This window comes from Hyperolius riggenbachi, chromosome 2, assembly GCF_040937935.1.
Source record: "Hyperolius riggenbachi isolate aHypRig1 chromosome 2, aHypRig1.pri, whole genome shotgun sequence".
NCBI lineage: Eukaryota > Metazoa > Chordata > Amphibia > Anura > Hyperoliidae > Hyperolius > Hyperolius riggenbachi.
The window spans coordinates 157,168,347-157,193,827 of NC_090647.1; the positions used below are offsets into that span (position 1 = coordinate 157,168,347).

The following is a 25,481-nucleotide window of genomic DNA, read 5'->3' on the forward strand; positions in this document are numbered from 1 at the left end:
CCACCCTGTGTGTATTTAGTTATAACAGCCTGCCTTATTCTTTCTTATCTGGAATTTTAGCTGTAATCTCTTTGTGCGGGTTCAGTCAGGCTTTATGTACACAGAGGAGGTTAACTGTTTCTGTGTTCCCATGAAACCAGGAAGCAACCTCTCTGTAGAATTTCAGGAGTTCTGTGGGCTGCAACAAATATATTTTTGTTCTTCTTTAAAGGTTATTATGCTGTTGCTTTTCTTTTAGAGCAGAGAGGAAGGCTTCATTCACATTATACATGTTGGTGTGCACATTTTGCCAACATGTATAATTTGCGACACGCAAGAACATCTGGGGCTCGATTTACTAAAGGGTGCTAAGTGTTCGCATGGCAGTGAAAAGCCACTTTGCACGTGCAAACTACTTGGCACCCGAGTTTGCACGTGCAAACTACTTGGCACCCGAGTTTGCACGTGCAAACTACTTGGCACCCGAGTTTGCACGTGCAAACTACTTGGCACCCGAGTTTGCACGTGCAAACTACTTGGCACCCGAGTTTGCACGTGCAAACTACTTGGCACCCGAGTTTGCACGTGCAAACTACTTGGCACCCGAGTTTGCACGTGCAAACTACTTGGCACCCGAGTTTGCACGTGCAAACTACTTGGCACCCGAGTTTGCACGTGCAAACTACTTGGCACCCGAGTTTGCACGTGCAAACTACTTGGCACCCGAGTTTGCACGTGCAAACTACTTGGCACCCGAGTTTGCACGTGCAAACTACTTGGCACCCGAGTTTGCACGTGCAAACTACTTGGCACCCGAGTTTGCAGGTGCAAACTACTTGGCACCCGAGTTTGCAGGTGCAAACTACTTGGCACCCGAGTTTGCAGGTGCAAACTAGGGTGCTAAGTAGTTTGTACGTGCAAACTAGGGTGCTAAGTAGTTTGTACGTGCAAACTAGGGTGCTAAGTAGTTTGTACGTGCAAACTAGGGTGCTAAGTAGTTTGTACGTGCAAACTAGGGTGCTAAGTAGTTTGTACGTGCAAACTAGGGTGCTAAGTAGTTTGTACGTGCAAACTAGGGTGCTAAGTAGTTTGTACGTGCAAACTAGGGTGCTAAGTAGTTTGTACGTGCAAACTAGGGTGCTAAGTAGTTTGTACGTGCAAACTAGGGTGCTAAGTAGTTTGCACGTGCTAAGTAGTTTGCACGTGCAAAGCTTTTAGGCGTGATAACGGAGTTATCACACTTTTGTGAATCAAGCCCCAGAAGTGCATTAAGTGAACTGTTTGATGTTCTCACTAGGGGCTTGATTCTAATGACTAAACTGTGATTGATGACTAAACCGTGAAAACTCATAGCACGGCCACACTAGCGTTTTTGCACTCAATCGCAAATACATTTGGGATTGAGCATGAAAATTCGTGACTGAGCGTGAAAACGCTAGCGCGGCCGTGCTAGGAGTTATCACGATTTAGTGAATCAAACCCTACATGCGCTGCACAGCATTGCGATGGGCTTGCTCTCATCCCTTTTCAGCAAAGCATGTAGTAAAATTTAGTGAATGGGATCAGCAGCGCAGATGGCGTGCGATCACCTCCATCTGCACTTTGAAGTATAAACAAAGCTGAAGTCCTGGATTTAGGTCCGTTTTAAATGACTGTAAACGTCAACATGTGTTATCATAATAGGAGCGTAATGAGAGTCTGCTGGGTTGCTGCATAAAATTGTAGGTGACACTACTCAGAGGGTGCTCCCTGCTTGTACATGTTCTGTCTGATCGCACATGAAGTCATTGCTGCAGAAGCACTGGTTACATGCTGTTTTATGGTTTATATCCCCCCTTCTTTTACTGAAAACCTCTGCAGCAGTTCATGCTCTATAAACAAGCCATAGAAATGATGATGGTTTTAGTTACTGTGCTGAGTTGTGGATAATGTTACTTTGTTGTACAACAGATTTATAAAATGGAGGTTTGTGTAATGATTACCTGTTCACAGAAGTTTAGATAAATTGTCAAAGCAGTGGAGATGAAATAAATGTTATCTTTTTTCCCCCCCTTATTTCAGCTCCCAGAGCTCATAAATGGAAACTTTCCAACGGACCCAGACAGGATTTCTGTTTGCGGGCATTCCATGGGGGGACACGGTGCTTTAATCTGCGCGCTGAAGAACCCTGGGAAATACAAGGTAATGGCTTTTGTAGACATTGTTTTCTTGCCTAATGTACCAGTGTAAATGAGGAAATCATTACTGTGGTCTCTACATTTGTAAGTAAAAAGCATGCGCCATCTTCAGAAACTCTTTTTCCAGCGCTCTCATTTATATTATGTTTTCTGTGATTAGAAAAACGTTTTTTTTTTCTACGTAAGAGCAGATTTATTCTGTCTCTTCCTGATGATATTAAAATAAGCCTAAGATGTCTAGTAAGATGCAGATTCTCATGCGAAACGCGCTACTGCTGAATCACTCTCTAAAGGCAGGGCTGAGGAGCAATTTTTGGTACCTGAGTCAGAGTTGGTGGTTTCATAAACTGAGAAGTCGGAGTCGGATGATTTTTTTTACCGACTCCACAGCCCTGTCTAAAAGTGGCCATTAACAATAAAATCCTGCGGCCAATCAATCGTTTCCCTGTGGTAATCGATCAGAAATGTCAGTCGTGCTGATTAACTACTAACCAAGCTGATCAGATCGATGGGACTGACTCTGAAAGACTGATCAATTCCATTAATCTGATCGAATTGGTTCGCTCTATTGCCTACATATATTTTATGATCTGTACACAAACCAGATAAAACTCTGCTGAGGTGGCTGATAACGATTGCCTCGCTCAGAATCCAGCGTTTGTACAGCAGTCCCAAACCCCTATGGCCAAGCGACAGCCAAGAGCATTGTTCAACCCACTTTACCCCACCCACCGCATAATGTCACTCCCACGCCCCTGCATAGGAACAGAACATGTCGCTAGCCTTGGCACTGCAGTGTCGCCTGAAGGATTGTGGGCGGATCGTCGCCAGCTGACATACCTTGTATCTGTGTTGTTAGTGAATCTTGTCAATGTTAACAGCATGAATAGAGTGACAGTGGTATTGTTTACACTGATCTGCTTTTACCCTTTCAGGACCGGCCGCCTAACCCCCCTTAAAGGGATACTGTAGGGGGGTCGGGGGAAAATGAGCTGAACTTACCCGGGGCTTCTAATGGTCCCCCACAGACATCCTGTGTTGGCGCAGCCACTCCCCAATGCTCCGGCCCCGCCTCCGGTTCACTTCTGGAATTTCTGACTTTAAAGTCAGAAAACCACTGCGCCTGCGTTGCCGTGTACTCGCTCCCGCTGATGTCAACAGGAGTGTAATGCGCAGACACAGACCATACTGGGCCTGCGCTGTGCGCTCTTGATGACATCAGCGGGATCGAGGACACGGCAACGCAGGCGCAGTGGTTTTCTGACTTTAAAGTCAGAAATTCCAGAAGTGAACCGGAGGCGGGGCCGGAGCATTGGGGAGTGGCTGTGTGGGCACAGGATGTCTGCGGGGGACCATTAGAAGCCCCGGGTAAGTTCAGCTCATTTTCCCCCGACGCCCTACAGTGTCCCTTTAAGGACCAGGCACTTTTGCATTGGAGGGGGGGGGGGGTGTTTGGGGGGGTCAGGCAGCCAGATCCTGTTAGGGCTTGCTGGTGTGTGCCCCCCCCCCCCCCCGTGTGGCCAGGTGTCCCCCCCCCCCCTTTCAGCAGCAGCTATCACTCACCCTCCAGGCTCCAGCGATGAGCCACTGCGGACACCACCGCTCTCTCCGACATCCCCGCTTGTTCTGACGCTAAGTCCCGGGTCGCGGCTTGATGACGTCATGAAGCTGCGGCCAGGGACTTGCATCACAACGAGCAGAGATGCCGGTTAGAGCGGTGTGGAGTGCCGATCGTCGCGGTAACGGCAGGGAGGTGAGTGGATCCTCTTCTTTCCCCCCTGCCGCCGCAGCTGTCAAAGTGATCGCTACGATCCGCCAGCGATCGTAGTGATCACGTGATCAGCAGCCATACGCGATGGCTGCTGATCACTGAGGGGAGATGCCAGCTCTCATATGACAGCTTAATCTCCCCCTCTGGGTGCGCACGATCGCGTCAGGAGCGGAAACGGCGGGTCGGCGTAGATTCTACGCCGCATCAGGCTAGAACATTCACAAGTGTGGCGTAGAATCTAATGCACGCGGTCCCCAAAAGGTTAAAGTGAGCCTGAGGTGAAAATGAACTGATGAGATAAGCAGTTGTATTTATTCTCCTACTCCTAAAAATGACCTTTTTTTTAGATATCCCATGGTTTTATTTTATATGTAAATATTTCCAAAGCAGATAGCATTTTATTGTCTGTGCTCAGTGGTAGTCTATTAAGTGTACTAGAGTTTAAATACATGAACTATTAAGCTTTTTCTATCTCCCTTGCCCTCAGAAGTTGTATTCTTTCAGGAAAACTTTTATGGCTGTACTTTGCGTATCAGTGAGGTTTACTATATTTCCAGCAAGGTACCTACAAGACAGAAGATGTCACTTGCATGCCTGAAAATTAACTCTTTCAGGACAGCCTGGTTACTGATGGTTTTCACTGTACATACACACTGCGTACGTACGTACGTGCGAGCGACCTCTCTAGCTGGTCTTCAGAAGCGCTAGGGTTGCCGGTCTCCCATGGCGGGAGATTCAAACCCTGGAGCCTGCGGGGGAATGAGGGCACTGGAAAGAGAATGGGAAGGCTCATTAGGACCCAGAGCATTCCCTCTCCTTGGTTAAAGGAATGCTGTAGGGGGGTCGGGGGAATATGAGGTGAACTTACCCAGGACTTCTAATGGTCCCCTGCAGACATCCTGTGCCCGCGCAGCCACTCACCGATGCTCCGGTCCCGCCTCCAGTTTACTTATAGAATTTCAGACTTTAAAGTCTGAAAACCACTGCGTCTGCATTGCCGTGTATTCGCTCCCGCTGACGTCACCAGGAGCGTATTGCGCAGGCCCAGTACAGTCTGCGCCTCGCTACATGATAGCTACATGATAGGGCTCACTACATGATAGCCGCTGACAAGCGGCATCCCCCTACCTACTGCGATCGCCGGCGGCAATCTTTGCAAGCAGGAAATCCCGTTCAGAACGGGATTTCCTGCAGGGCTTCCCCCGTCGCCATAGCGATGATTGGCCAGGCTGCGCAAGGGGTCTGAAGGGGGGGGGGGGGGCGGGTAGCGGCGAATCGGCGGCGGCGATCGAGAAATGCACGCAGATAGCAAAGTGCTAGCTGCGTGCAATAAAAATTTTTTTTTTTGAAAATCCGCCCAGCGGGGCCTGAGAGATCCTCCTGCGCATGTTACCCCGAGATGAGGTCGGGATAACCGGCAAGGAGGTTAAAGAGATACTGAAGTCTCGTAAAAATCATGTTTTTATTTAAAAAATGTGTTTATCATTATAGCCCTACCTAAACGGCCGCATCCCCGCCGCTGAAATCTAACTAAATTCCCCCCTCTCTCTCGCCCGCAAAATCCATGACTTTCTTGGTCATGGATTTTACTGCTGTTGGAGGCAGAGCTTTCAGCCGCAGCTCTGCCTCCTTACGCATCAATCAGCCGCGTATCCCCGCCTTTCTCAGTAAAGGAAGACTGAGAGGGGCGGGGGAGAGGCGACGATCCGAGACGCGCTGAGAGGCAGAGCTGCGGCTCATAGCTCTGCCTCTCACGGAAGTGCTGCTCGGATTGCCCCCCGGGGAGTTAGTGGGGATGTAGTTAGATTACAGCAATAATAGGTGGGGCAATAATGTTAAACACATTTTTTTTTAAATAAAAACATGATTTTACGAGACTTCAGAGTCTCTTTAAGGAGCTACAAGTCCCACAATGCATTTGCCATCATGAATCATGACTGTGGCTGTCAGACTCCCGCAATGCATTGTGGGACTTGTAGTTCCTTAACAGCTGGAGAGCCAAGTTTGCAGATCACTGTGCTAGGAGATGCTACACAGCGGGCATAGAATACGGAGTTCTGAGGTCCGCAGAGCAGGGGAAGAACAGGGGAGTGATAAACCCCTATGACAGGCTCCACATGTATCGTGTCTTGCTTCAAGTGCTGGATATCATATAATACATCTGGAGCCTGGCATATGGGTTACTTCCCTTTTTTGCGGACCCTTGAACTTAGTATCCTGTGCACGGTGCAGTATCTCTTCACACATTAGTTTGCACCTTATGCACCTGTATGCTGTTCCATTGTATTCAGCACTAGTTGTTTCACTTTATGGTTTTTGGGATTTATAGAACTGTTGATGTCATTCAATTGTTTTATATGCACTTTATTCACTATTTTTGCATCCAGTGGATAATATGATTACCGTGTCTTTCAGAATATAAGACGATCCAGAATAAAAGACGCACCTAGTTTTAGAGAGCAAAGTCCAGGGGAATATATAAACTGTATATATAATATGCAGTGTTCTCCCCAGAATTCTCCCCAGGCTCTTTTAGCCGTGTGCTCCACCCGACTAGTTTTGGTAAGCACCCGGCTGTCATCGGCTCACCTCCTCTTATGCTATAAGCAGAGTTGTGCAGAGAAGAACGGCCCTACATTCTCTCTTCGCTCCCCACCCGACTACTATACATATATATTAATGAATGCAATTATCTAATAAACCAATCACATGGCAGTTGCTTCAATGCATTTAGGGGTGTGGTCCTGGTCAAGACAATTTCCCGAACACCAAACTGAATGTCAGAATGGGAAAGAAAGGTGATTTAAGTAATTTTGAGGGTGGCATGGTTGTTGGTGCCAGATGGGCCGGTCTGAGTATTTCACAATCTGCTCAGTTACTGGGATTTTCACGCACAACCATTTCTAGGGTTTAGAAAGAATGGTGTGAAAAGGGAAAAACATCCAGTATGCAGCAGTCCTGTGGACGAAAATGCCTTGTTGATGCTAGAGGTCAGAGGAGAATGGGCCAACTGATTCAAGCTGATAGAGCAACGTTGACTGAAATAACCACCCATTATAGCAGAGGTATGCAACAAAGCATTTGTGAAGCCACAACACGCACAACCTTGAGGCGGATGGGCTACAACAGTAGAAGACCCCCACCGGGTACCACTCCTCTCCACTACAAATTGGAAAAAGAGGCTACAATTTGCACAAGCTCACCAAAATTGGCCAGTTGAAGACTGGAAAAATGTTGCCTGGTCTGATGAGTCTCGATAGTCAGAATTTGGCGTAAACAGAATGAGAGAACATGGATCCATCATGCCTTGTTACCACTGTGCAGGCTGCTGGTGGTGGTGTAATGGTGTGGGGTTGTTTTCTTGGCACACTTTAGGCCCCTTAGTGCCAACTGGGCATCGTTTAAATGTCACGGGCTACCTGAGCATTGTTTCTGACTATGTCCATCCCTTCATGACCACCATGTACCTATCCTCTGATGGCTACTTCCAGCAGGATAATGCACCATGTCACAAAGCTCGAATCATTTCAAATTGGTTTCTTGAACATGACAATGAGTTCACTGTACTAAAATGGCCCCCACAGTCACCAGATCTCAACCCAATAGAGCATCTTTGGGATGTGATGGAACGGGAGCTTCGTGCCCTGGATGTGCATCCCACAAATCTCCATCAACTGCAAGATGCTATCCTATCAATATGGGCCAACATTTCTAAAGAATGCTTTTAGCTCCATGTTGAATCAATGCCACGTAGAATTAAGGCAGTTCTGAAGGCGAAATGGGGTCACCGTATTAGTATGGTGCTCCTAATAATCCTTTAGGTGAGTGTATAACACACACACACACACACACACACACACACACACACACACACACACACACACACACACACACACACACACACACACACACACACACACACACACACACACACACACACACACACACACACACACTAAACCTAACATGTCCATGTTCAGGAGCATCTTGTAGATGTTCTCCCCCAATCATTGTCCTACTGTGTCCTCTTTCTACTATGTGTCCTCCTGTGTGTCCCACTGTGTCCTTCGTTGCCCTGTGTGTCCCCTTCTATTCCCTTGTGTGGTCCTCTGGGCCCCCTATGCATCTCCTCCTGTTCCTGTGTATTCCCCTGTGGGGTCCTCTGCATCCCCCCCCCCCTTCCCCCGCCCCCACACACACACTCACTCCCTGTGTGTAAAATCAATTGAAATCAATTAGTGGCAGCATGGCTCACCTAACCAGCGATTCCAGCGGCGAATGCAGTTCTCTCCTCTCCCTTGCGGCTCCTCTTAGAGATGGTTTCTGCTGATTGCATCATCAACAGAAGCCATCACTAGGGGGAGCACTGCCGGAGATGAGAAGTCTGCCGCTGGAATTGCTGGTGAGGAGAGCCTCTCTGCCGTTAATCGATTTTACACATGGGGAGCGAAGGAGACATGCGGGGGCCCCGGAGGATCACACGAGGGGATAAGGCAGGGAATCCACGATGTTGCGGCGGGTTGACGGTTCATATCGGCGGGCGATCGTAAGTCTGTGGTTCCCTGTCCTTGGAATAAAAGACGCAGGGACTTTATCTCCCCATTTTTTGGGGAGAAAATGTGCATCTTATATTCCAAAAAATACAATATAGGTGGAATAGCACTAATACAAGCACTTTCTTGAACCCAGATTCAGTATTGGAGGGTTTCAATATTGAACCTATGGAAAGTACATCATTATATAGAGGTGCTTAATTGCTGTTACGTTATACCAATTATATATCGGAGGAGGATACAGTTTGTCATTTTAAGAGGTTTTAGATAATGTAAGCGAAGGCAGCACTCCCGTCAGTGGAAGCAGTGTGGATGTGCCAAGGCTGTCCGGTAACCAGTCGGATGTTCAATGCAAAGATATAAAGCCGGCACCATCCAATAGTATCATGCTCTTTTATTGTATATGCATAACAATCACTGTGATTGCTATGCATTTACAATAAAAGAGCATGATACTATTGGATGGTGCCGGCTTTATATCTTTGCAAGAGGTTTTAGATATGTATGATTTTGTTGACCTACTAAATATTGTTATACGTTTATACAACAGGCGGTGCTGATGAGCCATTCTTTTGTCTTTTTTGAATGCACGTGTCTTTTTTTTTCCCATTTCCACTGCTGTCTATAATAGCTGAGACTATGAAGTGGTTAAGCAGGGCCAGAGGTAGTTTATGCATTCATTTTGTAAGGACATCTTGGTTATCTGTGCCCATGAGTACTTGTGAGAAACGTAATCCCACAATTAAGCTATCTTTAGCATTTTGATGTCCGAAGGGATGACTCATTCTTTGTATTGAAGACTTCTGCTGATCTGTGGCATCCTTTGAAGTATGTTTTGTACTTCAGTAGTTAAGAAATAGATAATGGGGTAGGAAGAAAAGATGAAATGAAGAGATAGTTTACTGCACAGAAATAACCTCAAACTTGTACATTTTGTACACACACAAGGTGATATAATAATATGGAGGCACTTGTCCAAAAGGGTCTTTTTTTTTTTTTTGATGCAGAACAAAGGGAGGTCATCAATTAGTTTCTGAGACCACGGTATACAAGGCATCTGATAACAAGCTCCATATGCTATCTTACCTGAATAACCCAGCGATCTTGAAAGTCCAGGTTCACCCTCTTAGATTTCAGATTGTTAGGTGAGGTGCAGTGTTCACCCCAGAAAATTTTTCCAGCCGGGTGGCATGAAAAAATAGCCGGGTGGGGCAATATGACAGAAAACAGGGCCGGTGCTTCTCTGCTTACGGCATAGGAGGAGGTGAGCCGATGACAGCCGTGGGGGGCGGGACTGTATGGCTGATACTGATGGGAAACTCCTCCCATAGTGTGATATCATGGTCCTGACAATGGGCCTAGCCCTAGACACAACCTTGATTGACAAGCCACCATTTATACGGTAACATGAAGGAGCTATACCATTGTGACAGTTATGGTAGAGTTATTTATTGTTGCTCCTGAATGTTTTGTATTATGTGTCCATCACTAAATTCATCTGATTAACTAGAACAATGGTTTTGTTTTCTGTGCCCTTGTAAATAATAATTGTGAATACTGATTTCAAATGTGCAGATGTAGTAATATTTTTGTACTCCAAATATGTGATTGATAAAATGCACATTACTGATGAAAACTTGAAATGTTTTAAATTATAACAAAATATGTAAATATAAACATAAATTCCTGTTTTACATTTTTCATTTATTTTAGACTGTCTCTGCCTTTGCGCCTATCTGTAATCCGGTGCAATGTCCATGGGGTCAAAAAGCATTCGGTGGATATTTAGGTTCTGACGCAAGTAAATGGGAGGTGAGTGCATGGCAAGTGTGGAGAAAATATTGAAATATTGTTTGCCTTTTATGCCCTTTTACTCCAAAAATGAATTAACTTTATATACTCAAATATAAACCATTTTTTTTTTGCCTAAAAAATATTTTTTGCCTAGAAACGTAAATCTGGGCAAATACTGAGTGTGCCGTGGGGTAACCATTGTGTCACCAGGAACGATGCAGGTTAACCACTTTACAACTGAGGGGGTTTTACCCCTTGAGCACCAGAGCAATTTTCCCTTTCAGCGCTCCTTCCATTTATTCGCCTATACCTTTATCACTACTTATCACAATTACATTTTTCGCCACCAATTAGACTTTCTTTGGGTGGTACATTATGCCAATAATTATTTTATTCTAAATGTATTTTAACGGGAAAATAAGGAAAAAAAACATTTTCAGCCATTATAGTTTTTAAATAATGCATACTACATTAATTAAAAGCCATGTAATTTATTTGCCCATTTGTCCCCATTTATTACACCGTTTAAATTATGTCCCTATCATAATGTCTGGCGCCAATATTTTATTTGGAAATAAAGGTGCATATTTTTCAGTTTTGCGTCCTGCACTATTTAAAAGCCCATTATTTTAAAAATAACAGTAATACCCTTTTGACATACATATTAAAAAATGTCAGTCCTTACGATAACTATTTTTTTTTTTTTTGACAATTTTTTTTGTTTCATTATTTAAAAAAAAAATGTTTGATTACCTTGGGGAGAGTGTGGGAGGGAAATAGTTGGAAATAGATGGCCTCAGTCATTTTTTTTTTATTTATTATTATTATTTTATTACTATTATTTAGTATTTATATAGCGCCGACATCTTACGCAGCGCTGTACAGTAGTATATGTATTTTCTTGTCACTTAACTGTTCCTCTGCGGAGCTCACAATCGAATCCCTACCATAGTTATATGTTTAAGTATGTAGCGTGTAGTGTATGTATTGTAGTCTAGGGCCAATTGTAGAGGGAAGCCAATTAACTTATCTGTATGTTTTTGGAATGTGGGAGGAAACCGGAGTGCCCGGAGAAAATCCACGCAGACACGGGGAGAACATAAAAACGCCTTGCAGGTGTTGACCTGGCTGATATTTGAACCGGGGACCCAGTGTTGCAAGGCGAGAGCGCTAACCACTATGCCACCGTGCTGCGTCCTGTAAGCGTAATATGTACGCTGACAGGAAGTGTACAGTGGATGGGAAACTTTTTTTTTTCACAATGATTGTGCAGATTGCTTGAGGGACTTACATCAATGAATTCCCATTCATTGATCTCCGGGCGAGCGGATGGCGACGTGAACGAGCAGGGGAGCGGACATCGGCGGTGGTACGTATATCTATGCCTCAGGCGCGGAAGTGAAGTTTAAAGGGGTGTAGATATGCTGTACCAGAGTGGGGAAGGCCCTCTCTGTCTTTTTCAGGTAAAAATGAATGGGGAGAATTGGTCAATGTTCAATATTCTTTGCCATCTAGTCTCCTCTGGTCCTATATGATGCTTTTTTTTTGGCTCAGCATGAGGACCTTGGGTCTGGCATTTATATTAACCCTGGTTATTAGTTTAATTTACTGTGTGGACACAGTTGTGTATCTGTTGTGTACTATCTTGGTCTTTACATCTATTTAGTATTTAATATTTTGAAAAGCATAGTAGATTGATGATTGTGATTCAATGGGGGTAACAAAGTTTCCAAGTCAGAATATTTAGAAAGAGATTCCCATAGAAGTAAGTTGCAGAATTTTGTGTAGTATGGCTATACTTTTCCCCCTGCGACACATCACAAACCGCAACTATGTACTGATCTGAGACAAGCTTCTGTGGTTTTCCTATGGGAGAAAAACGCCTTACAAATGTTTTGTTGTAGTATTTTTCCCTTCCACTATCGCCTTAGTGTCAGAGTGGGAAATGAAGCAAGGTGTTTTTCTGCTTTTCCTTAGGCATATGATGCAACCCATCTGGTGAAGACCTACTCTGGAGCCCAGCTAGATGTATTAATTGACCAGGGGAAGGATGACCAGTTCCTCTCTGCAGGCCAGCTACTGCCTGATAATTTTATTGCAGCTTGTACTGAGAAAAAAATCCCTGTGGTCTTCAGACTGCAAGAGGCAAGTATACACAGTATTTTTAAGAATGCTGTTAAAGGACACCTGGAGTGAAAAGATTGTGGAGGCTGCTATATTTATTTCCTTTAAACAATGCAGATTGCCTGACTGTCCTGCAGATTCCTAAAACGTTTAGACATAGACCTTGAACAAGCATGCAGATCAGATTTTTGACTGGATTTGCTGCATGCTTGTATCGGGTGTGTGATTCGGACAGTACTGATGCATGAACAATCAGCAGAATGCCAGGCAACTGGTATTTTTAAAAGGAAATAAATATGGCAGCCTCCATATCCCTCTTACTTCAGGTGTTCTTTAAACATTTAGGGATAAATGGTGCGTCCCCCAGCTTCTTTGCTAAAGAACACTTGCCAGGTCATGTTTTCAGAATATCCATTGCCCAAGTGATTTAAAGTGTACCTGAGAGCACACATAAGAAAGATTTTATACTTACCCAGAGCTTCCTCCAGCTCCATGAGCACCGATGAGTCCTTCGCCGTCCTCCCGAGTGTCTCCGTTCGGCCGCAATCAGCCCCGGTAACTTCTGCGCATGTGCGGACAGAATGGCAGCATGTGCACAGCTCTGTTTTGAAGCCTACTGCAATTTAGTTTTAGGCCTCATACACACCATGCAATTTTTACTTAAAGAGAACCGGAGATGAAGCACCCCCTTGTATTTTATCTTATAAATCAGTGGGAACATGACAGTAAACACCTACCGTATTTTTCGGACTATAAGACGCACCGGACTATAAGACGCACCTAGGTTTGGAGGGCAAAATCCAGGAAAAAAAAAAATATGCTAAACCTGGTGCATCTACAGAGCAGGGGTGTCTTGTAGACCCTTTCCCCCCAATTATTATGTCCACCTGTGTCCTCTGTCCATAGCCCCTGTGACCTCTGCCCTTACCATGTCCTCTGTCCCCCTATGTCACTTGTATGCGCCACCTGTGTTTGCTGACCATACCCCCTATGACATTTGTTCATACTGTGTCCTCTATCTGTCCCGCTGTGTCACCTGTCCATCCCCTTGTGTCACCTGTCTACGCCCCTTGTGTCTGCTGTCCATACCCCTGTCCTCTGTCCATCCTGTGTCCTCTGTTCCCTGACAATGTGCATCCATGTGTCCCCCCAGAAGGAAGTGCAGGGGCAGACTAGAATGTACTCACTTACTCAATCCCGGCTCTGAGTGCTGCATCTGCCTATTTCACCTTCCCTGCAGGCAAGTGATGATCACAGGCTTTGTCCCCGCTGATGGTATCAGCCGACATGCGGCATAGGTGGCTCTGGCACGAGCCTGGTCTTTTTCTGTGTCCGCCTCATCCATACGATCTTCACCACTGCTGGTGGCTGACATCGGAGCGGTGCATCTGTGCACCGGCTCTATAGTGGTTTCATCCCGATGTATGTCCGCATATCATCCGCGGGCCCCCCTCGCCGCAGATCCACGAACGGGAACATGGCGTCCACCCTCTTCTATCTCCTAGACCATTATCCAATCAGGCGGGGGGCGCTGTCCCTGACCGCCAATCACAGCCATCCTCCGCCTCCTCTCCTCTCCTGATTGGCCGCGATGGTCCCACCGGCGGGACCATCGCGGCCAATCAGGAGAGGAGAGGAGACAGAGGATGGCTGTGATTGGCGGTCAGGGACAGCGCCCCCCGCCTGATTGGATAATAGTCTAGGAAATAGAAAAGGGTGGACGCCATGTTCCCGTTCATGGATCTGCGGCGAGGGGGGCCCGCGGATGATATGCGGACATACATCGGGATGAAACCACTAGAGAGCCGGTGCACAGATGCACCGCTCCGATGTCAGCCACCAGCAGTGAAGATCATATGGATGACCAGGCTCGTGCCAGAGCCACCTATGCAGCATGTCGGCTGATACCATCAGCGGGGACAAAGCCTGTGATTATCACTTGCCTGCAGGGAAGGTGAAATAGGCAGATGCAGCACTCAGAGCCGGGATTGAGTAGGTGAGTGCACTCTAGTCTGCCCCTGCACTTCCTTCTGGGGGGACACATGGATGCACATTCGGACTATAAGACGCACCCACTTTTCCCCCCACTTTTGGGGAAGAAAAAGTGCGTCTTATAGTCCGAAAAATACGGTAATCTGCTCTTTGTTTCATTGTTCTCTGTTTAAACTGACTGTTATCATCTCTGATAAGAATCCCCGACTGAGCACTCAGTCTAGGTTTGCTACGGAAAGATTATAGCTGAGGGCCTTTTTCCACTACCCTGCGATGTGCAATTTTCTTCTGATCGCAAATCACAAGGTACATTAAACTAATGGCAACTGCAGCAGCAATTTCCATTAGTGCAATCCGATTGCAATGCAATTTTGGTCAAAACTCAATCGCTGTCCTGGCGCGTTTTGGATGCGATTGAGCTTTACTATACTAAGTATAGTAGCTCAATCGCATGGGGGAAATTGAAACGCGATTGCGATCGCATTTCATAGTGGAAAAGAGCCCTGAGTCTGTCTTCTCTGGTGTCTTTTCAAGCCCAAGCCTGCTCCCTTGTGGCTCTGCTATAATGACTCAGCTATAATTATTCCCTGCAAAGCCAGACTGAATGCTCAGTCCGGGATTCTTATCACAGATAACAGACACTTTTAGCAGTGCCTCTGACCAGGGCAGTTTACAGGCTAAATTGCACCCAGAGAGGGTTTAAAAATTGTGCCCCCTTTCCCCCCACCCTCTTGGACTTGCGAACCCTTACTCTTTAGCGACAGTCACAGCCACAGGTCACAAGTAGATCTACATTCTTACTAGTGACTAGCCGCTCATCCAGGAGAAAGCATGGACCAGGAAAACACACAGGCGAAGAGAGCCCCGGCAAGCTGACTCCTACATGGGCGCTATGCACACTGCTACAGGACGTTGGGTGTTATCACGCGGTTGTGACGTCATGATGACTTGACGTCGGCCGCAGGACGCCCAGGAGGAGTCAAGAAAGGTCATCGTGCTAGTAATCTTCTTCCAGTTGGCTGCACCAGCCCTCACCAGCTCCCTAGCCGCTATGTCCTTTTGCCTGCACCCCCCCTTCTTCTACTTGCCAGTCTGCGCCCAGGGAGGTCGCACTGCCCAAGAAACGGCCTTGCCTCTGACACAGGAGACTAGGGATTGGATATCTGCTCTTCCTACAGTATTCAGTGAGCCAGCACCTATTCAGCAAGGAGTCCTTGTGCAAGACTCTCTAACATTGCAGGGTGTCCTACTGAGCGTGCCCTTAGTGGCTGCAGCTCTCTCTGTGTGTGTGTGTGTGTGTGTGTGTGTGTGTGTGTGTGTGTGTGTGTGTGTGTGTGTGTGTGTGTGTGTCAGGGGTGCCTCTAGTCATTTTGTCACTCCAGGCGAGAAAACCTGTGGTGCCCCCCCCTCCCCAAGCCCCCCCCAGGAAAATAATCATAATGCAGCAGTGTTTCATCAGAAAATAATAGTAATTATCGTAATTCAGAATCGTAATTCACCAGAAAATAATCGTAATGTGGCAGTGTTTCACCAGAAAATACACTTATTGCAGCAGCAGTTCACCGGAAAATATTCGTAAGGTGGCAGTGTTTCACCAGAAAATACACTTATTGCAGCAGCAGTTCACCGGAAAATATTCGTAAGGTGGCAGCGTTTCACCAGAAAATACACTTATTGCAGCAACATTTCACCAGAAATTAATCATAGGGCAGCAGCGTTTCACCAGAAAATAATCGTAATGGGGCAGCGTTGTCAGAAAATAATCGTAATGTGGAAGCGTTTCACCAGAAAATACACGGAATCCGAGCAGAGGGAAAGAGTAGAGAGGGAGAGGCAGCATAAGATGTAAGAGGGGGGTAGAGGAACAGAGAGGGGGAGGGATAGACAGCATAAGATGGAAGAGGGTGCAGAGAAACAGAGGGGAGAGGGAGAGACAGCATAAGATGAAAGAGAGTGCAGAGGAACAGAGAGGGGTAGAGACAGCATAAGATGGAAAAGGGGGCAGAGGAACAGAGAGGGGAGAGGGAGAGACAGCACAGCACTAAAGCACAGGTTTACAGCTTTACCAGCCTACAGCCTAACCAGCTTTCAAAGAAAACTCTAGTATCAAAAGAGCAGGGCACATTCTAGCAGTTATAACAGTACTGGGAGTCTGCACACAGGACAGAAAGTGTTCTTAGCAGCCTGCCTGCATACCTTCTCTTCTGCCTGTGCATGCAGCTTATCATCTCTGGAGTAGTGATGGGTCGTTCGCGAACGAGCCGGCTCTAAGAGCCGGCTCTTTGCTGCGAACGACAAGAGCTGGTTCTCAGTTTTGAAAGAGCCGATGCCTCAGCCGCCCCACACAGCTCTGATTTGCTCTGCAATAAAGGGCGCTGAGGCATGTTGGGAGATGTAGTCCTCCTCTTGCAGCTTGTAGTAGTGTATGCGGCAGAGAGCAGTAGCAGGAGGGATTGCCCCAGTCAGAGAAGCAGTCTGGAATTGTCATGGAGACGGGGGCGGGGCTTTTACTCCAATTCTGAGTGGTGTTTAATGATATTTAATGAAGAGCCGATTCAGAGCTGTAAGAGCCGGCTCTTTAATGGGAGCCGATTCAGAAGAGCCGATTCTCTGAAAAGAGACGGAATTCCCATCACTACTCTGGAGCAGAAACTTCCCTTCTCCCGGGCTGTGTTGCTGTCTTGTGCGGGGGCGGAGCTCCAACACGGACACATCACATTCTTCTCTCTGTGACTGCATCTGTCCCCTGGCTGTCTCGCTCCAGTGTCTGTGTGCAGCCAGTGACACAGGTGGGGGGTCGGACTGTCGGGGGCATAAGCTGGCTGGCCGCTGGCTCCTGGTTTGACTGGCGTGGGGCGGAGTTAAAGGTGAGGTAAACACTTTACCTGTGTGGCTACTGAGAAGAAGGGGCACGGCTTTAAAGAAGGAGCCTGGCAGAGAAGAGCAGTATTGATTGCTCTATTGGCTGGGGAGAAGTGGAGGTGGAGGCACTGCTGAGCACATGGTAGCGTGCCGAGCACCGGGGACTGAGTCGGGAGGTAATATAATATAAAAAATTAAAATAAAAAAAAAACATGGTCACGGTAGCAGCGGCGGGGGAATGCGCCTCACCACCTCATGGCACCCCAGGCAACCGCCTATACTTGCCTGGTGGGTGAGACACCCCTGGTGTGTGTGTGTGTGTGTGTGTGTACCCAATCAGAATAATTATCATAAAAATCACATAGGTTTGTATGCTAGGTTTCGTCCATATCTCATCGATGTAAGATCTGAATATCAATTTGATATCTCACTTGTGTAGGATCTGAAGTGAAATTGCATGGTGTTATTTGAACCTTTTTATGAGCCTAATTTCTAATTTTACAGATAGTACCTCTCCCCCTCTTTCCCCCAATACACAGCAGGTGCTTCATCCCCTTCTCCTCCTGCCCTTTGGGGCCTATACAGGGTCTTTAGCTTTGAGCACCATGGGACCTGTCCTCCTTTGAGTGGACTTTATTGCTCTGCAGGGCTAGCTTCCAGATCTCTGTGAGCCACAATTGCCTCCCATAAAGAGCAACAGCAAAGAGTGTCAGGCCAGCCCACCCTTTTTCCACAGTGCTGTACCTCTCCATGATGTATGTATGTATGAATGTATGTATGATGCTCATGCTATGGCCATGCTCTGCAATTCGCTAGAATGTGAGTTTGTGGTCAGTGGATGTAAGATCCCTGCCTCCCACCTGTAGGTGATGAAGGTTTCACATTCTGTTCAGCACAGAGATTTTCACTGTGTCTTACAGAGTTTAACCCAGGTGTCCAAATAGTGTACGAGGTTGAGTTTAGATTCCAAAATATAATTTGTGGATCTTCAGAAAATGAAATTGGATAAAACCTAGTTGTGTAAGACAATGACAAGCTGATCCTAGAAAATATTTTGTGTCTGTCATCAGGTGCAGGAAAAGTTCACACCAACCCTCAGCACTTGAATAGAAAATAAAGCTAAATGTTTCTGGACTATACATCTAAGATTCACTAAGGCCTCTTTCACAGTAAGACGTTGCGTTTGATGTGATGTTAAGGTTGCATAATGTACCCCTAATGAAACGCATTGAAAGACTATAACTTGGACGTTATGTAGCCCTGTGTTTGGTGCGCCGTTTTCATTGCACAGTGATAGAACGAAAACGGCGCATGCGTTAAAAAAAAAATAAAAAAATTACTGAGCATGTGCAAACAGTCTAACGCAGCTAAAAACGTGTATAACACATAGCATGCAGCACTTTTATTTAACGTGCAGCATTAGACTCCAACGCAACGTCTGCACTGTGAACAGCCCATTGATTTTTCACTGCTGTAAGTTATTGTGCGTTACATGTTGTTGTAACGTGCGACTTTAACGTTCTGTGGGGGTTCCTGAGGGGTTCCACAGGGGTTCTGTGGGGGTTCCTGAGGAGAAAAACTGCCACTTACCTGGGGCTTCTATCAGCCCCCTGCAGTGGTAATGTCCCACGCTGTCCTGCTCCCATCTGCCGTTCCCCGCAGCCGGCACCGGGCTATTATTCGTCTGTCACACAGACGAATAATGCGCGTTGCCGTGCCTCCGCTCGCGTCATCTGAGGCTTACTGCACAGGCGCAGTACAACGGAGCCTTGTACTGCGCTTGCGCAGTAAGCTTCCCATGACGCAGGCGGAAGCAAGCGGGTGCGCGGCCACTGTAGCGCAGCCGCAGTTCGATCCCATGCCGCTTAGACCGGGGCTGGCGGCGGAGAACAGCAGATGGGAGGAGGACGGCGTGGGACATTACCGCTGCACGGGGCTGATAGAAGCCCAAGGTAAGGGTCTGTTTTTCTCCTCAGAAACCCCTAACAGAACCCCTTTAATATCTTTGAAAACGATGGTGTGACTGAGTGGCATCACAGCAAGCAGAATACTAACCTCTAAGCTTGGAAGAGGTGTGACTAGAGCAGTATGCAGAACTATTGGATTCCACTGAGCATTTAGTGATGCACAACCTAAAGGTGCCCATACATGGTACAATTTCTTAATCTTTTTCCGATTAGATTATCTGTTGGATCGTATATAAAGATTTTTCCAACGTGTTTTATCAGATATTTATTGAAAAAATCGGATAATCGTTTGTTTTTCTTGATCGAAAAAAAGATTTTTTTGTCTTTCATTCGATCATTTTGGTTGAATAAACGGGAAAATCGAACCCTTTTATTGTACCATGTATGGGTACCATCACCCTCGTGTGGGTCCTCAACAATGTGTCCAATCTTTTCTGGCTTGTCGAAGCAAAAAAGCGGTCCCTGTTTAGGAAGCGGCAGCAGTAGGAATTGAATTGTTTAACATACATTCCTATTTGGGGGAAGAGCATTTAGCTATGTATACATGTGTGTGTGCAGTTGGGACCCTGGAGAGAGCAGCATCATTCTGCATCCTCCAGGCCAGGGCTGTGGAGTCGGTCCAAAAATCCACCGACTCCGACTCCTCAGTTTAGGATGACTCCGACTCCACGACTCCGACTCCTCTAATTTGCATATTACAATTTTGTTGATTAAAAGTATATAACATGAAATTCGTCTCTTAACTGCCAACGCTTAGGAATTTTACAAGACAACTGAAGTGAGAAGGATATGTAGACTACTATATTTATTCCCTTTAGACTAAAACTAGTCCTTGGTAAGAGTACTTGTAAAAGGTACAAACCGGAACAAAGAACATCTATCAGGCCCTAGGCAATGTAAGTGTGGGTACATGTAAGAATGATGTGCAGGTATTCTGCAGGGGAATGAGGAGATTGTAAACAGACAACACCTCTGTGTTCAATGTGCACAGCATTCTCAGTGGATTCCCTGCAGCTCTGTGGGGAGTGCATATGTAGAGTATAGTACTACTGTGTAACAAAGTAAACCTGAGACAGATTAAATTAAAGTTTTATACATACCTGGGGCTTCCTCCAGCCGCCTTCAGGATAATCAGTCCCTCGTTGTCCTCATCCACCACCTGGATCTTCTGCTATGAGTCCAGGTACTTGAGCCAGTCAGGCGTAGTGCGCATGCACACAATCCGCCGCCAGGAGCATACTACACCTGTGCAGCACTATTGCGCAGGTGCAGAATGTTCCTGGCTGTGGGAGCGGCATGCGGCTGGACAGCGCTGACTGGCTGAATTACCAGGACTCATAGCAGAAGATCCGGGTGGTGGAGGACAGCGAGGGACTGATTAGCCTGAAGGGGGCTGGAGGAAGACCCAGGTATGTATAAAACTTTACTTTTCATCCGTCTCAGTTACCCTTTAATTTGTAGTCACCAAACCAAATTTTAATAACATATCAAATTATTTGATTTCATCAGCAAAGGGAGTGCATACATTTGCATAAATCAGCATCAATGCAGAATTATTTCCATCTCGTTGACCATCTCTATTAGTGACACAGCTACACATCAGGCTTTATACTTACAGCATAGATGTTAAGTATATATAAGAGATTCCTGTGTACACATCATATATACAGTCACAATCAGATGTGTATATCTGACCTTAAAAATACGGGGACTGCTTTATTGAAGCAGCACAAGTAACTAATTTTGATTGGTTTATTTCATTTTTGTGGACTAAGCACAGCTATTACTGTATGTATACTGTATATATACATTACTTTTAATGACTATTATCTGAGAAATAGAACATTTTATCATATTTTCTATTTTAATTACAGTTACAAATTCATTAGGAGTCGGAGTCGGTGCATTTTTTCCCGACTCCGACTCCAGGCACCCCAAATTGCCCGACTCCACGACTCCGACTCCACAGCCCTGCTCCAGGCTGCCCTCTAGTAAGCCAGATTACCCAGCTAGTTGCCTGGAGCAGACTGAAGCACATTGCTCTCTCCAGAGTTCTGCCTTTCTTATGGAAACAATGTTATATAGTAAAAGGATGTATAACAGTCTGATATCTATTTGTATTTAAAACCGAGAAATCAAGTGTTGCTGCTACTTTTTACAAAACTCCTGTTTTCACAAAAAAAAAAAAAACAACAAATGGAAGTTACCTCTTTACACTCAGGTCTATAAGTAAAGAACGTTTTGCACACTGTGCATGAACCCCCTTGCATCGATGGAGAGTAGATCTACGTTCCTTCACTCTGCCTCTGTCCTGGCCAAGTCCCTAAGCATCAATTGCAGCTCAGTAAATACAACTCTTTGATTGCCAGAAACATGATCACATCTGAATGGAAGAAGCATGGCTGAGCCACCCTTTAGAGGAGTACTGTAAGGAGAAAAAAAAATGTTTAACTTGCCTGGTGCTTCCAAAGGCCCCCACAGACGTCCTGTGCCCGCGCCTGGACAAAATGATCCTGCGGTCCCCCGTCGCAGCTCACCTCTGGTTTGCGACTTTTATGTCATCGTCCCCTGTGCCTGTGCGGCCCTGGCCATGCGCATCCTAGATACTGCTCACGTCGCCGGGAATGTCCCGCGCAGTATGCAGGAGGATCATTTTGTCCCGGCGCAGGAACAAAAATGTCTGCGGGTGGCCGGTAGAAGCCCCAGGTAAGTTAAACTTTTTTTTTTCCCCTTACAGTACTCCTTTAAACACTGCATCCATCCCTTGCATGCACACCTTGTTTAAAAATAAACATATGCATAAAAGTTTTATAAGTAAAGTAAACAACATGAACAGGATTTTAAAAAGCCACATAACAAGTAAATATTCTAGTGCATTTGGTGTCTGCCAATGTAAATCAAGCCCATCTAGTGGTATGTTGAATTTTTTTTTCCTTAACCTCCCTGGCGGTAAGCCCGAGCTGAGCTCGGGCTATGCCGCGCAGGGGGAGATCTCAGCCCCTGGTGGGGCGATTTTCATTTTGTAAATTGCTGTGCGCGCAGCCAGCACTTTGCTAGCCGCGCGCACAGCTTGATCGCCGCCGCTCTGCGGCGATCGGCCGCACGCAGCGGCTGAAGAGGGCCCCCCCCGCCAGAGCCCTGCGCTGCCCGGATCAATGAGTTCCGGGCAGCGCCATGGGCTGGATCGTGTGTCCCTGACGTCAGGACGTCGGCTGACGTCCATGACGTCATCCCGATCGTCGCCATGGCGACAGGAGAAGCCAAACAGGAGAACGCGTTGTATACGCGTTCCCCTGTTTGCTATTGTTGCCGGCGGCGATCGGACTAGAGGGCCACATGCGCCCTCTAGTGGTGTTTCATGTAGCTACCACTCTGGTAGCTTTACATGAAACTTTAAAAAAAAAATAAAAAAAAATTGGAATTCTGCAATTTTTGCAGAAAAAATTAACCGCCAAGGAGGTTAAAGAGAACCCGAGGTGTGTTTAAAGAATGTTATCTGCATACAGAGGCTGGATCTGCCTATACAGCCCAGCCTCTGTTGCTACCCCAAACCCCCCTAAGGTCCCCCTGCACTCTGCAATCCCTCATAAATCACAGCCGTGCTGTGAGGCTGTGTTTACATCTGTAGTGTCAGTCTCAGCTGCTCCCCCGCCTCCTGCATAGCTCCGGTCCCTGCCCCCGTCCCTTCCCTCCAATCAGCAGGGAGGGAAGGGATGCAGGCGGGGACTGGAGTTCTGCAGGAGGCGGGGAGAGCAGCTGACTGACACTATAGATATAAACACAGCCAGCTCTGACAAGCTGTTTGTCAGCAGCATGGCTGTGATTTATGAGGGATTTCAGAGTGCAGGGGGACCTTAGGGGGGTCTGGGATAGCAACAGAGGCTGGGCTGTATAGGCAGATCCAGCCTCTGTATGCAGATAATATTTTTCAAACCCACCTCGGGTTCTCTTTAAAGGTAAAGACTGCAAAACAACAAAGATAATTGAGAAACTCCCCCTCTCTATCTCATTAGTCTGCACAAAGCAGGGGGTAAAACTTAATGCATCCAGCCTGATTTACTGTAAGGACACATTCATTCCACAGGCAGGAGGAATCCTGCACAACCATAGAGTATACTGGCTTTGGGTATATAGTGTCACTCCTATCTCATTAAAACCTTGTATACATGTTAAGACAGAACTTGATTCTTATCAGAAAAGACCCTGAACCGCCAAGTGTTCCCTGAGCTGGTTAAAACATCTAGCATGCAGGACCTTTTAAACAGCAGCAACGTCTAATCGCATTGTTCCCCTCCATACCTTGTCAGCCGGAAACAACCCCGTCATTACTCCTCTCCTCCCCATAGCAACACTATGCATTGTTCGGCTGTAGTCGAGGGACACTTCTGTATGTGCTTGTGCATTGAAGTGTCATCTTAAAGGGAATGTCCAAGCAAAATAAAAAAATGAGTTTCACTTACCTGGGGCTTCTCCCAGCCCCATGCAGCCATCCTGTGCCCTCGCAGTCACTCACTGCTGCTCCAGTCCCCCGCTGGCTGCTTGCCGACCTCGGAGGTCGGCGGGATGCATTGCGTACATTTTTACGCATTCCCGTTAGTGCAGGAACATTAACACATACATTTTTACGCGTTACTGGTTCAATGCGTACATTTTTACGCATTGAACCAGTAATGCGTAAAAATGTATGTGTTAATGTTCCTGCACTAGCGGGGATGCGTAAAAATGTACGCAATGCACCCCGCCGACCTCCAAGGTCGGCAAGCTGCCAGCAGGGGACTGGAGCAGCAGTGAGTGACTACGAGGGCACAGGATGGCTGCATGGGGCTGGGAGAAGCCCCAGGTAAGTGAAACTCATTTTGTTATTTTGCTTGGACATTCCCTTTAAAGATTCACCCCCAATACCAGCCGGCAACATTTATTGAAACTGTGTAAGTAGCTGTACACTGAGAGCAAACTATCTTTCATACTGAAACCAGAAGCGCTACTGTCCAGTAAATGAGTATGTGTGTGTAAAATATTTGAACTAGAATTGTTTTTTGTATTTTTTTTTGCCGTTTATGTGTATTCTATTTTGTTTGTGTTTCAGGGATACGATCACAGTTACTTCTTTATTACAACATTTATAAATGATCACATCAAACACCATGCAAAATACCTCAATGCCTGAAAAGAATGTGGCTGGTCAGAATTGAAGTGAACATTAAAATCATGTTCTCCGTTTTGTAAGAAATGCAATAAAATGTTCTTCTGCATAGATGAAATAAAGCCTTGTCCGTATGACCTTGACTCTTTATATCTGAATGTGAGATGCTGTGTACGTTGTCTTGTACATGTGTAATATGTGTCAGGATAAAAATAGAAGAGAGTTTGTCAAGGTGCTAGAAGTGCCCAGGGTCTAGATAGTCCTGTTATCCTTTACATTCACAGAGCATCTTTACAGGGGGGCCAAGAGCATTGCTCTTCTCTGTGCTGCTTCATTAGTTACCATAAGTCTCTGTGCTTTATGTAGCAATACAGATAAGTGCAGTCTTTTCCTCACTGCTGCATGACTGGATGACCTGCTGGTGAGTGTTGCCTGCCGTCACTTATTTACATAGAATGGAAAAGGACTTCTCTGCTATCTCATAGAACTCCAGTTGTTTTCATTCCATAGCAAAGATTATGGATGAGAAAATGTAAATTGGCCTTTTCTTGTGAACTGGTAACAGGTTTCTTAGATCCAACGCCAAGTCATAGCAGGTTTCATCCAACCAACGCATAATTTGTGACCAGCATGAACTCCGGCATCATGTTTGCGTAATGTCTGTGAAAGTCATTTTTTATCACAAAACTGAAGATGTGCAATTCTGAAACAAAGTATTACTTTGTTTACCTGTAAACCTATTCATATACATTCTAGATGTCAAAAATTAGGGAGGAAGTGACCACATGGCGAATCTATGGACTGGTTTTGCGGAAAAGTTCTGTAACCATAACCGGCCTAGATCGAAGTTGTACATTTTGCCCGCTCATCCTTACTGTCCATCGCTTGTTTCTAGCATCCTGGTTGCTTTTAGAATATTGGAAATAGTTGGCTTTAAGTAGATCAGTTATTTTGGTGACGAAGCAGAAATACCCTACCTCGGGGCATATTCACAAAAGAGCTGTAAAATTGCCATGACCACACAGCACATGGCAATGTTACTGTCGCTTATGTCAGTTATATAGTGCACTATGAGCAGTTGGTGCAACCCTGGTTACCTAGGTAACGTGTATTGTTTAT

At 46.1% G+C, this 25,481-nt stretch overlaps 1 protein-coding gene across 3 annotated transcripts in view; it reads left to right on the top strand.

The window, feature by feature from the left end:
• Window positions 1-24,496, top strand: part of ESD (esterase D) — a 42,454-nt gene extending 17,958 nt beyond the window's left edge. For all 3 annotated transcript variants that reach the window (XM_068267739.1, XM_068267738.1, XM_068267740.1), the window contains 4 exons: window positions 2,041-2,160; window positions 10,194-10,292; window positions 12,252-12,419; window positions 24,306-24,496. In XM_068267739.1, coding sequence (XP_068123840.1) covers window positions 2,041-2,160; window positions 10,194-10,292; window positions 12,252-12,419; window positions 24,306-24,386 — 468 coding nt within the window. In that variant the 3' untranslated portion in view covers window positions 24,387-24,496. The remainder of the gene's footprint in view (window positions 1-2,040; window positions 2,161-10,193; window positions 10,293-12,251; window positions 12,420-24,305) is intronic.
• Window positions 24,497-25,481: the final 985 nt, after the last annotated feature.